At 38.3% G+C, this 12,688-nt stretch overlaps 1 protein-coding gene across 2 annotated transcripts; it reads left to right on the top strand.

The window, feature by feature from the left end:
* Positions 1-568: 568 nt before the first annotated feature.
* SMNDC1 (survival motor neuron domain containing 1) lies at positions 569-12,350 on the top strand. Of its 2 annotated transcripts, none has more exons than XM_067709445.1 (6): positions 569-771; positions 1,946-2,065; positions 7,074-7,216; positions 7,832-7,993; positions 10,081-10,234; positions 11,101-12,350. In XM_067709445.1, the coding sequence occupies exons 2-6, from the start codon at positions 1,946-1,948 to the stop codon at positions 11,236-11,238; spliced, it is 717 nt and encodes a 238-aa protein (XP_067565546.1). In that variant the 5' UTR covers positions 569-771; the 3' UTR covers positions 11,239-12,350. The 2 variants fall into 2 exon arrangements, with proteins under 2 accessions (XP_067565546.1, XP_067565545.1); XM_067709444.1 differs by lacking the exon at positions 569-771 and adding an exon at positions 4,981-5,168.
* The last annotated feature ends 338 nt before the right edge of the window (positions 12,351-12,688 follow it).

Raw genomic sequence — 12,688 nt, forward strand, 5'->3', positions numbered from 1 at the left:
CAATCTAATCAGCTTTTTGTTGCCACTAAGACTTTTATTATTCTGTGAATCGGTGGTTCTCAAACTTGACCAGACATTGGTATCACCTACAAGCCTTGTTGAAACAGGTTGCTGAGGCCATCCTCAGAGTTTCTGACTCAAAGGTGTGAGGTGGGTGTTGAGAAACCGTATTTATAGTAAATTATTTTTGCAATAAATTACAAATTACTGTAAAAAAAATAAATACCACGCAAGGCTGATGCTACCGGGACCACACTCAGAGAACCAACCGGTAGTATGAATGCTGTATTAAACCCCGTTCCTCCCACCACCCAGCACCCTGGGAACCTCAATAAGTGCCCAACGGCACCGAGCCCTGAAGTAACTACCCAACTGACCCCCACTCCGAGGCGGAACTAAGATAAAACGAACCTACATCCGGCGCCTGGCGCATACCAGTACGTCATTTCCTTCCTACGAAACCCCGCCCACTTTACTTCCCTAACGTGATTAAGGGCCGGCGGCCTAGAGGGAGGTGGGAATCACGTGAGTCGAGCGACGTCTTGCGAGGATTTTTAACCTCTCGCGAGACTTCACCCGCCTCCTCTATTCCTCCTTCCAGTGCCCGGCTTTAGTCCTCTCCCGCTCGCCGCTGAGCGAGATATTCTTTCCCAGACCAAGTCGCCTAGTTGTCGCCGCGGAGCTTTTGCTTGCTGCTGCCGCTGTCGCAACCACCACTGGGCTGCTTTGCCGCGACCCCGTCCCGCCGGCACGCCCCCAGCCCCACACAAGGTAACAAACGCGATGAGGGAGAGAGTAAGGCCTCGCCGGGCTTCGGCCTCCCCCTAGTTGAAGCGGAGGCCTGAGGCCGAGGAGCGGGCCGCGCTGGAGAGGCCCGGGCGCCGGCCGGAGTGTCAGGAGCGCCGGCCTCCTCTTCCACCCAGAGTTGAGCCCTGAGCGGCCTCGGACGGGGTTGGGCTAGCCGCGGGAACCCAGCGGGTGGGGTTGGCATTTTAAGGACGCTCCGGGCCCTTCCGAGCCTGTTTGCGGGTGGGGCTCCGGCTCCGGGGGCCTCCGCTGGGTTCGTGTTTTCGGTTTCCCTGGAAGCTGTTTGAATTTCGAGGTCTGAAATGGTCGAGCAAGTTGTGGCGGACTTTGAGGTGTTGAGTGACCGAGGGGGAGCAGCCTGGCTTGCTCTAACCCTTTGGAGTCCTTCCAGGCTGTGGTTGGACGGGGATTGTAAAACAGACGGGTCCTCGGAAAATCCGTATGTTTGCTAATAAAGCGAGAAAGAATTCTCTCTTATCTTACTTTCGGGAGAAGAATGAGCCAGATTTGGTGAAAGCCACGTTCCTTAGATTGCCTAAATAGGAGAGTATCAGTGCTGTTTCTTTCATTGCAGAAAATGCATCGTCAGTATTTAAGTGACTGGGTTTTTGCTCTGGATAAGAGTTTCTAAACGCATTCATACTAATTGAATAGCTCTTGTGGAGAGCTATTTGTGTAGTTAATCCAAAATCAGTTGGAATTGGTTTTGGAAGTATTTTTTAGTGCTTAAAAATCAGAAGCCTCAACACTTTCAACAGTTTAGTGCCCTTTTTTTTTTTTTTTGTGACAATATAACGATCCTATTAATTGAGCCTAACACAGTGCCTTCCCTGTTACAGGACTTTAAAGAAAATTAGAAGTTCTTCTTTTTCCTCTTACCTCTTGCTTTCTGTTCCTATATGGAATTTGTCGGACATGTTTATAATCATCAGAATACTTGAAGTTTGTGTTTGGCTCACAGCTTTTTTCTGAATTGAAAGTAAAGGTAGTAGTGATAAATTACGCTGCAGCGAATTATAATAATGAGTTGGGAGCAAAATTGGTTAGGGTTGATTCAGGCAGACAGGGAAAATTATTTTTTATGGTTTGTTTTTTTTTTGTTCCGTTTTCATGACCTTACTCTTTTTATTTTCTTCAGATGTCAGAGGATCTAGCAAAGCAACTGGCAAGCTACAAAGCTCAACTCCAGCAAGTTGAAGCTGCGCTGTCTGGAAATGGAGAAAACGAAGATTTGCTAAAATTAAAGAAAGATTTGCAAGTAAGTATGAGGGGACACTTACAGTTACATTGCTTGAAAAGAATATTTTTGTGTTTTACAAATGATCTATTGTTAAGAATCTGTGGGTATCCAGAACACCATTTGGAGGGAGTGTTTCACCCCTTGTGCGTACAAGTGTGTACGTACATAGGTATACATGGCTTCTAGGAGTAGGGTTGCTTCCTCAGTTTGTGTACATCAAAATGATTGAAGCATTGTTCTTTGTTAACGTCAACCTTGTATGCTCATATAATTTTAAAAAATAAGAGTTAACGTTAGAAGTCATTGTCAAACTTTCTAGAGAAAGAGGTACATACAATTTTACAAGGAATAGCACTTCTGTTTTTAAAGACCTGGAAAAGGAATTTTAGTTCAAAGGGTAACTAAAGGGAGGAAAATATAACCTGATTAAGATTCTTTTTAATGCCAAAAGATTCTTTGAAAATGAAATAGAGCACGCATGCCGGAGATCCTGTGTGTGTGTAACAGAGCTAGCTCTAGTGCCTTGTGTTGAAAACACATTATAAAAATACCTAAAGAGATGCTTGTTTTCTGCATAAATGTTATATAATGTTTGAACTTAAGGCTAGGTTTTACATCTAGTTTTTGACACTTGTTAGCAACTTAAAATTAAACCAAATCTATGTGAGAAGGAGATCTTAATTTGTTCTTTTTGTTGTGGAGGGGCAGTAAGTATGAAACCTGCTTTTTAAAACTTGCTCTGGGGTTTCGAGACAAACATAAAGCCATGATAGTAAATATCTGTTATTTCTCAGAACAATAGGTTGATTAATAAAAATACCATATATAATACTTGTAAATATGTATGAGTTTTCATCTTAACAAATTTGTGAACTTAAAATTCTGAACCTGAGTTTTTGGAAAGTTTTAAAAGATGATTAGATGATCTATGTTCACTGATTCAAAACAAAACTTGAATCATCTTCATCCTATCTAAGTAATCCTTTCCCTCCCTTTATATCATCCTCTTGCCCATTAAAATTATTAAATTTTAGGGATATTAGAACTGCAAACAAATGAAACTTACGTGAAATGGGGTCCAGATTCAGGATTCTGAAAGCGCTTACCTGGGCATAATTAAGATGAGTTAAATATTTTTGGGTTCAAATTCTGGATTTAGGATAGACTTTCATGAAGTTGCAATAGTATGTTATTTTTCTAAAAACACAGAAACCAGGGCCTCTCTTCAATACGTAGAAATCAGGCCAGTGGATTTCAAGGAGCCAGTCAATAAGAAAAAGATGTTTTGGGAGCAGTTTCTCCCACTCTCAGGCCAACTTTCTTCTTGCCTCAAGGAGAGAGCCTGGTATGCCCCCATCTCTCTGTCTCTCTCTATCTTTTTTTTTTTTAAATCCAACTTAAAAGCAGTGCTTTTTTCTTTGAAGAAAAAACGTCATGTGCTAGTGTTGTATATATTGCTTCCTGGGCAGTAGGAGGGAGGGGTATATGTGGAACTGGTGGAGGGGGGAGTTGGGAGTGAAGACTGAGAACGTTATTATGAGGTAATAATGTTACAGAGTAAATTGTCAGAGCCTGGGCAGAATTGTCTTATTAGGACATGATCCATAGTGGAAATACTATTGGGAGACAGACCATTGTAGTAGGCATTGTAGTAACCAGATAAATGGCTTACTTAGGGTTCAGTTAATAATGACCTGGGGGCCATTTTTCTGTAAAATGTCCTGTTTTCTGTAACCATTTTGAAAAGCATTGTCCAATAGAAGTTTCTGTGGTGATGGAGATGTTCTGTATCTGCTGTGTAATATTATAGCCACTACCCACATGTGGCTGTCGAATATTTGGAATAAGACTAGGATGGCCGAAGAGCTGAATTTTTAATTTTATTTAAGTAGCCATATGTGGCTACCATATCAGATGGCACAGATTTAGAAGCATAAGTTCTAACACTTCAGTTAGAAATAATAGAGAATGTTTTTCCTGACCAGTCTTGACTTTGGATTCTTTTCCTCTTATTCTGTCATGGAAAAAAAAATCATTTTGGTTACTAGAAATAGGTCTGTTTTGAATTGAAAACTTCTCAAAGGTGGAAGGCATCATTTAGGATTACATAAAATTCTGGAAAGTTTTGTGCTGTCTGCTTCCATCTAGTAATTGTTATCTCCATTGACTACAGCTACAGCTTCTATTTTGTCATAGGTTTTTTGTTTTTGTTTTTGCGGTACGCGGGCCTCTCACTGTTGTGGCCTCTCCCGTTGCGGAGCACAGGCTCCGGACGCGCAGGCTCAGCGGCCATGGCTCACGGGCCCAGCCGCTCCGCGGCATGTGGGATCTTCCTGGACCAGGGCACGAACCTGCGTCCCCTGCATCGGCAGGCGGACTCTCAACCACTGCGCCACCAGGGAAGCCCAGGTTTTTTGTGTGTCTGTTTGTTTTTTTTTTAAATCCTTTTCCTTCTCTGCATTCTGGGATATACCTTGTGCCATTGATATTTAATCCTGCCTTTTCTATTTGCTGAAGAATCTGTTCAGACTGATGACTTGAGTTTGTGGCCTCCTTTATTTTCTTGTGTTCCTTTTATGGAATATCCTTAACTCTGGTTAAAAATTTGTTTGCCCTTTCATTTATGCAAAATGTTCTTTCTGCATTTTTTTCAGTGACCCTCATTTGCCAGTAAGGCTTCTATGTTTATTTCTTTATGTACTATCTTTCATATAAAGTTACTCAACAGGCAGCAGATTAATTTACTAAAGTCCTAATTGCCTTTCTTTTTTCACTTAAAAGAAGTGGGTTTAGTAAAATCCAGGCTAGCTAGTTGGCTAGCTCCCCAGGCAGTCTCTGATAATCACAAAAAATAGTCAGTTTATTAGGCTGTTTGCTGAATACACTGGTTCTAAAGGAGGCAGGGGTCAAGTCACTTGTCTCATATGTTACAGTGGCTCTGCATCCCCGAAACGCCTTCCTTCAGTAAGCAGAGTGCTTGAGTGCACCCCCTTTGACCTGCTGATATGTAGATCACAACATCTGATGCGTCCTGGGATTGCCGATTACTGTAACTGCTGCCCATCTGTCAATGAAGGAGCAGTTTCAGAACTCAGACTTGGGGGAGGAAAAGTAATTAATGGTATGTACCTTTAAGAACTCCCTCATACATAAAATAGTTTCTCTAATACTTTGGTCCATATACACATGTGAAGAAAAAAAAACCATTTAGAAGGGTCTTTATAGTTGTTGGGAGGGGTATGTAAAACACGGCAAAGTAAAAAGAGAACTAGAGATAAATGCTCCAGATTTTTTAAAGTGTCATTTCAGTGCAGGGCTCTGGAAATTATAACATGCACAGCTTTTCAGGACCCTTTTCTTTGGTGAAAATGTATTTCCTTATGAAAATATAGTGGGGAGATGTTTTATCCCAAGACACGTAGAGTTCTAAATCTTGAGACCTACAAACACAGACTTTATGTTTGTGCTTTAGTAGTTAAATGATCCCTAGTTAAATGGAATTATTTAATGATAGGGATTGTATGGGCTCTTGAGTCAGGCTTATTGGATTACATTCTTGGCCCTAAAAGTGGTTAATTAAAAACAAGACTGGATGATTTACTCTCCTTCTTTGTGTAGTACATGATCTGTTTATTTGGAAGTTCTTTGCTTATTTGCAAAAGTTATTTGCAAAAGATTGTCTTATTAAAAAGTATTTGAATGGATATTTGGCACCTAATAAAACTTTCATTAAAGATGTTAATCTACTGAATTTTTAACTTAAATCTGAGTCTTCTAGTTTTTTCATTCATAAAATTTTTTAATTACTAAAACTGATCTTTCTCCAAGGGCTTTAATAATCCTTTTTTTTAAGGCTCAAATATAAGTTTTTAAGAAATAGCCAGGAAGATTTAAAATCTTTAGGAGAGAAGTAACATTAAACTTTCTTGTCTATTGAACCAGAGCTACTATTATAAAACCTCAGTGGGAACCAGAAGAAACTCAATACAGAGTGCAACTTTGCTAATTTTTCTCCCAGAACAAAATAATGTGATGTTTAAGATATTTTATTTGCAACAGCAGAGGAACAGGTATGCAAGTTCTTAAAATAAATCAGATAAGGTGATGCATAATATGAGTCTTCATCAGAGTAAAAATATAGCAGATTGGTAGCAGAATCTATCAATTTGTTCTATTTCTTAAGTTTTTTAACCAGCCCTACTAAACACCTTTAAAGTCAGTAAGTGTAAGCCTGAGTTAGAAAATATATTTGCCACACAGAAAGGTTTTGCCTACCTGTGTGTGTTACATTTATTTTATTTTTTTTCTTTTAAACGAAGCTGTGCTAATGTGCTTAACATTAAGGTATTGGGATATTTTAAATCTGACTTGGTAATTTGCTTACCCAAATGGGATAGGTTTTATAATAAATGAATAGAGACACTCCTGTTTTTAAAATATATCTACAGTACTTTGGTAGAAATATGTATGAGCAGGAACATTTTTATTACTAATAAGTCTGCTTCAAGTGTTTGGGGGTTTTTGAGGGGGAGCTCACCTGTTGGCAGGCAGTTAATACGACTGCCAAGCAGTGCCCTGTAAAAAGTGCAGTTGCGCGACGTACACCTGACAGTGATGTGAGAGAAAAGTGATCTTGAATCTAGGTCAGTGCCTTACAGTTGACTGTTTCTCATCTTTAGGGAGGTCTATTCAGCTAAAATAGGTGCTTAAAAATAATGTACAGTGTAAATTCAAGTCTACCCTATTTCTGTTAGTATTTGAGGTTAATTAAATTGAAAGGCAACTGCCTGGGTTTAAATCCCAGCACCAGTGTATAAAATACTGTATCTCAGTTTCTACATGGGGATAATCACAATATCTACATCATAGTATTGTTATGAACTGCAAATAAATATGTGTAGAGTACTTAATGAGTGCTATGTGGTATGAGAGCTGTTATCAAAAACTGAAAGAACTTGCTTGTTGAAAGTAGTTGACAATGTGAATTATAAAAATAATGTTAATGGTTTTTGTTTTTTCTTTTTAGGAAGTTATAGAACTAACCAAAGACCTTCTGTCAACTCAACCTTCTGAAACGCTGGCAAGTTCAGACAATTTTGCTTCTACTCAGCCCACTCATTCATGGAAAGTAGGAGACAAGTGTATGGCAATCTGGAGTGAAGATGGACAGTAAGTGTAGAAAAAAACTGTAACTATAACATGAAATAGTAAAGTACAATGGTAAGGTGATTTTAATCAGCTTGAACTACCCTATTTTAATCTTTCTATAATAGCCAGTATGACTTATAGAACGAATTTGATTCTTGGGTGGTTACCATTAATACAGTTTAATTTTTAGCTTTAGGTTAAGTTTTAGGGCAGAAGAATGGCTTGGATCCTAGAGGAAATAAACATGAAAGTAGAGGAAAATGAATGGATATTAAAAAAAAAATAGTCTAAATTCTTTTTTCCTTGAATTGAAAATTGAGTAATGGTTGGTTATCTTAGACTTTTGTGAAGCACATATACTGAAATTATTCCTATAAGAAGTATCTTTTCTCAAAAGAGATTGACTAAAGCACATATAGTAGACATGTAAGAGACTTCCTTGGCAATATTTTGGTTAGGACTTCCTTTTTAAAAAGCAGATGGCTAACTCCAGCCACTATTATCTTTGCCAAAGGGACATTTGATTATAGGAGTTTCATTTTAGACACATTGAATAGTTGAATCACTGCAGTATAAGTCTTGTAGGCTGAGTGCTAAACCTTTACTCACCTGCTTACAGCCATGATATCTTTACAGGTGTTATGAAGCGGAGATTGAGGAGATAGATGAAGAAAACGGCACTGCTGCAATCACTTTTGCTGGCTATGGCAATGCTGAAGTGACTCCACTGTTGAACCTCAAGCCTGTAGAAGAAGGAAGGAAGGCAAAGGAGGACAGTGGCAACAAACCCATGTCAAAGTAAGTGACTTTGACTTAAGCATTTTAAATGTAATCTTCCCCATTTGGGTACTTGAGATGTCTGCAGAATCTATACAGGCTAGACTAGAGTAAGAAACTTGTAATACTGTTTACCATTATTTTGAAGATTAGCAGTGTATGGTCAACATTGTCTTTATATGTATGCCTAGGTAAAGTGAAGACATTTTGGTTCCCACTTAGGCATTTAATGAATAATTATTAAGAGGATTCTATATATTGATACTTCTCACTAAACCAGGTTCTGGGTTCCATCACAGCAAAGAAGACCAAATTAGGCCTTGTCCTGAGTTTATAGTCTAAAGAACAAACACATAATTAAAGAAGAACTTTAATAATAAAGTGTAAAAGTAATGGAGGGAACATAATGGGTGCTTTTAGGGAACAAAGAAAAGGTACCTAAACTGCATTTTAGTCATCAGGGCAAATTTCTTTGAGGAAATGATGTGTAAACTGAGATTTGAAAAGAAGAGGTGTTAGCCAGTTAATGAACTAGAAGGTATGATCTTGGGCAAGCTGCTTAACTTCTATTTCCTCATCTGTGAAACAGGGACAATAGTATATGCGTTATGGGGTTGTAAGGATTAAATGACAGCATGAGTAAAACATGTAGCACAGTTCTTGACATGTAGTAAGATCTCACTCAGTAAATGTTTACATTTAAAGAAGAAAACCAGGGGCTTCCCTGGTGGCGCAGTGGTTGAGGGTCTGCCTGCCGATGCAGGGGACATGGGTTCGTGCCCCGGTTAGGGAAGATCCCACATGCCGCGGAGCGGGCTCGCTGAGCCTATGCTCTGCAATGGGAGAGGCCACAACAGTGAGAGGCCCACGTACTGCAAAAAAAAAAAAAAAAAAACAAAAAAAAAGAGAAGAAAACCAGGTGGGAACATAGAGGTAACAGAAAGAAATTCCTTTGATAAAAACTTGGGGCTCGAGGGTGGGTGGTTTGACAAGAGAAGAGATTAGAGAGTCAGAGGCCAGATCATAAAAAGCTTGAAAGCCACGGATGCATTTCAAGTAGAGAGGATCTGATGTGTTCAGATTGGAGCTTTCGAATGATTACTGGCAGCAGAGAGAAGGCAGCTACTGCTGTCATCCAGGTGTAAGATGATCGTGGACCTGAGCCCAGGGAGTAGCAGTTAAGGATGGACCCGTGTATAGTTTGAGAGGTGTTTAAGAGATAGAATGAACAATTTTCAGTTCTGCATATTTGCCACAATTGGCTATCTTTTGGATTTGTTAGGAGTTTTCAAAACTTAAGTTGCTATATAAATATATTTGAATTTGGGAAAATTGTATCATCTATTAAAATAAATTTGGTTTAAGCATCCCAATAAGAAAGATTGTAGAATAACATGACATTTCTATTTCTAGTCTTTGATATTTATTTAAAAACCACACTTCATAGTAGTGATTCTATGATACAGAGGAGTCTAGATCATATAGCCTTGTTTTTAAAGACCTCTTTCTTCGTCCTTCTTTTGGTGAGAAGTCAGTGTTAACAGACTGAGCAGAAATTGAGAGGGCTTTAGGCTCTGATTGGAAAACCCTAGTTGTTTTTGTTGTAAGAATTGTTAGCTATGATTTCCCTTTGTACTGCTGTGCTCTTCCAATCTACATGAAATAGTTTTATCTGCATTGAATCTCTTCATACAGTTTTTCCAAATGTGCAGCATATCACACTTGCTAACTGCCCATTTAACAATTGATACAGGTTTAGATAGCTTTTAATGTTGAAACTCCTCCTATTCCGAAAACACAACTGGCAAAAGCCATGTAAATGGCAAATTAAAAGTCATAGTTGCAATGTTTGATTAAATGGGTAATAGATTACTACACTTGCGTTCAAAAGCTTCCAAGGATACTGTATATTTCAAATAACATTTATTTCTTAGTAGTCCTGAGTGATCGGCATCGATGTTAGCTTTTATTTGTGGGGTGAAGAATGTGTAAGTTCATTAGGTTTTGGGGTTTTTTGGGGGGGGGGCAGTGGTTGCACTGCTAAATATCTCTAAGGAAGTCATCTTCTAAATTTTAAGAGTTGACATTTACCTGTTCTGTCCACACAGAAAAGAAATGATTGCCCAGCAGCGTGAATATAAAAAGAAGAAAGCTTTGAAAAAAGCACAGAGAATAAAAGAACTTGAACAAGAAAGAGAGGACCAGAAGGTGAAATGGCAGCAGTTCAACAACAGAGCCTATTCTAAAAACAAAAAAGGCCAGGTTAGTAAATCCTTTCATCATACTTTGTAAATTTGCAAAGTGCAACTGTCTTTAAAATAAAGCGAGCACAAAATAACTTTAAAATGAAAAAGGAGGTTCATAGATTTAACGAAATAGTAACTGGATCTTGAATTCAGAATCCTCTTTAATCTTTATTTTTGACTTACTGAAAAATATCTCCATTAGCCACTGTCTCTGCAGTGGAAGCACTATGAATGAGTTTATGCCAGGAATTACAAAAGATATAGGTTATTTCCTTTTATTTTATTTTAATTTTTTTTAAATTAATTTAATTTATTTATTTTTGGATGTGTTGGTTCTTCATCGCTGCACACGGGCTTTCTCTAGTTGCAGTGAATGGGGGCAGGCTTCTCGCTGCAGTGAATGGGGCAGGCTTCTCACTGCAGTGGCTTCTCTTGTTGCAGAGCATGGGCTCTAGGCGCGCGAGCTTCAGTAGTTGTGGCACGTGGGCTCAGTAGTTGTGGCTTGCAGGCTCTAGAGCGTGGGCTCAGTAGTTGTGGTGCATGGGCTTAGTTGCTTCGCGGCATGTAGGATCCTCCCGGACCAGGGCATGAACCTGTGTCCCCTGCATTGGCAGGCGGATTCCCAGCCACTGCCCCACCAGGGAAATCCCTGGCAGGGAAATTTCCGTTTATAAACTAAAATTTGAAAAATTATTTGTTATCTTACATACTGCTTAGAGTGTATTGAACCCTACCTGATTTGTTAACATGCCTTATTTTGGGTGTCACTAGTGGGTTTTATGAGCACTCAGGTTCCCTTGAGGTACTTTTCCTTATAGGTGTATTTTGGAATTTTATTTTTTTCCAAAACTAATCAAGAATTGTTTGTTTCATTTCTCCTAGGTAAAGAGGAGTATTTTTGCTTCACCTGAGAGTGTAACTGGCAAAGTTGGAGTAGGAACTTGTGGAATTGCTGATAAACCTATGACACAGTATCAAGATACCTCTAAATACAATGTTAGGCATTTGATGCCTCAATAATCAGAAAAACTGTTGGATTTCATCTCTGCAGGGCTTTACATTTACCTTTTTATCCTTATATTTTTCTAAAGGTAAATTATTTGTTAGACAAGTAAGGAAGATACCATTGTCGTCATTGTTTGACTTCAGTAGAATGAAACTTGAAGAAATTGTATTTGATAACTGCTATTCATTTAAACTTTTTTCATTACTACTACCAGTTTCCTCAAAGTTTGTTGGGTAAAGCAACTTTTCTAGATAGATGCTGAGTAAATACAGCACTTAGATTAATTATTGATCTTCCTAGTATCAGGCCCCCACTTAATGGATGGCATATACGTTTTGTAAGGTTCTAACTGGGAAGTTTCAGATGCTTTGAACTTGCCACATATTCTAGCAATTCACTGGAACATCAAGGCAAAATACCAACCTGCTAAAGAGAACTTCTCTTCATTTTTTTTTTTGTCTTCAGCTTAAACCTAGCTGTTGCCCAGTTAACCTAAAGGTAGGTTAATTTGTAAATGGCAGAGTTTTTTTTGAGGTTTTTCTCAACTCGTTTCCTAAGCCTATTAGGCCATCTCTAAAATTGATCCAGCTCTGTATTCTTTTCATTGAATTTTAGTTTTATGTAAGAAACCATGTTTAGGACCAGCTACCTTTTCTAATGTTTTTTTTTTGTTTTTTGTACGTTTGCTTTCCTCCTGTGTTGATTTTCACTTATGGTAGTGGTACCATTTTTTGGATGTGTAATGTTTATATGAGAAAACAAAAAGCTGATGTATAGCCCTGTATACAATGTAGATACTATTTTTGTAAAAAACCGAGGCTAAATTAATGAACAAGAGTACCGAATGTTTCATCGTTAAAAATTTACTGTATTTCTTGTGCATTAATCTGACCATAATTTCCCTGTATAATGTTCACGTAGCTGAGTTTGTAATTTTTGTTAACTAGATCAAGTTGTCAGCATTTGTTGGTAAGTGAGCATCACAATTATCCTGAGTTGAGTTTAAGCCAAATGTATGCGTAGAAAAGGGTCTTCCTATTAATGGAAGATGGTGATTTTTAAGATGTGTGTTAATTTCAGTTTTTGTATGTTTAACTTTTATTAAATAAAGTGTTTTTAAAATCTCCAGGGTGTGTTAACAGAAAGGTGAAGTTAGCTGCTAGCATTGATATAATGATTAAGCATACATCATTTCCACAGGAAAGAATATTGAGTGTGTAATAAATGTTTCGGTAAATCCTTATGTGCGCCTTATATTGGACATAAGAAATTGGAAAGGACAGACTAGTTTTATTTTAAGGGTTGTGCTTGCATAGGGGTGTTTGTAAATTTTTGGTAGAAGGGGAAAATAAAAATTTTTATTTCATTAAGAAAAAAAAATTTTTATTTCATGATTTTAATTTTTTTGGTAAATTGAAGCTTTTTAAAAAATCTTTTTGGCCACGCAGCACGGCATGTGGGATC

The sequence above is a fragment of the Pseudorca crassidens genome, chromosome 16 (genome assembly GCF_039906515.1).
Source record: "Pseudorca crassidens isolate mPseCra1 chromosome 16, mPseCra1.hap1, whole genome shotgun sequence".
NCBI lineage: Eukaryota > Metazoa > Chordata > Mammalia > Artiodactyla > Delphinidae > Pseudorca > Pseudorca crassidens.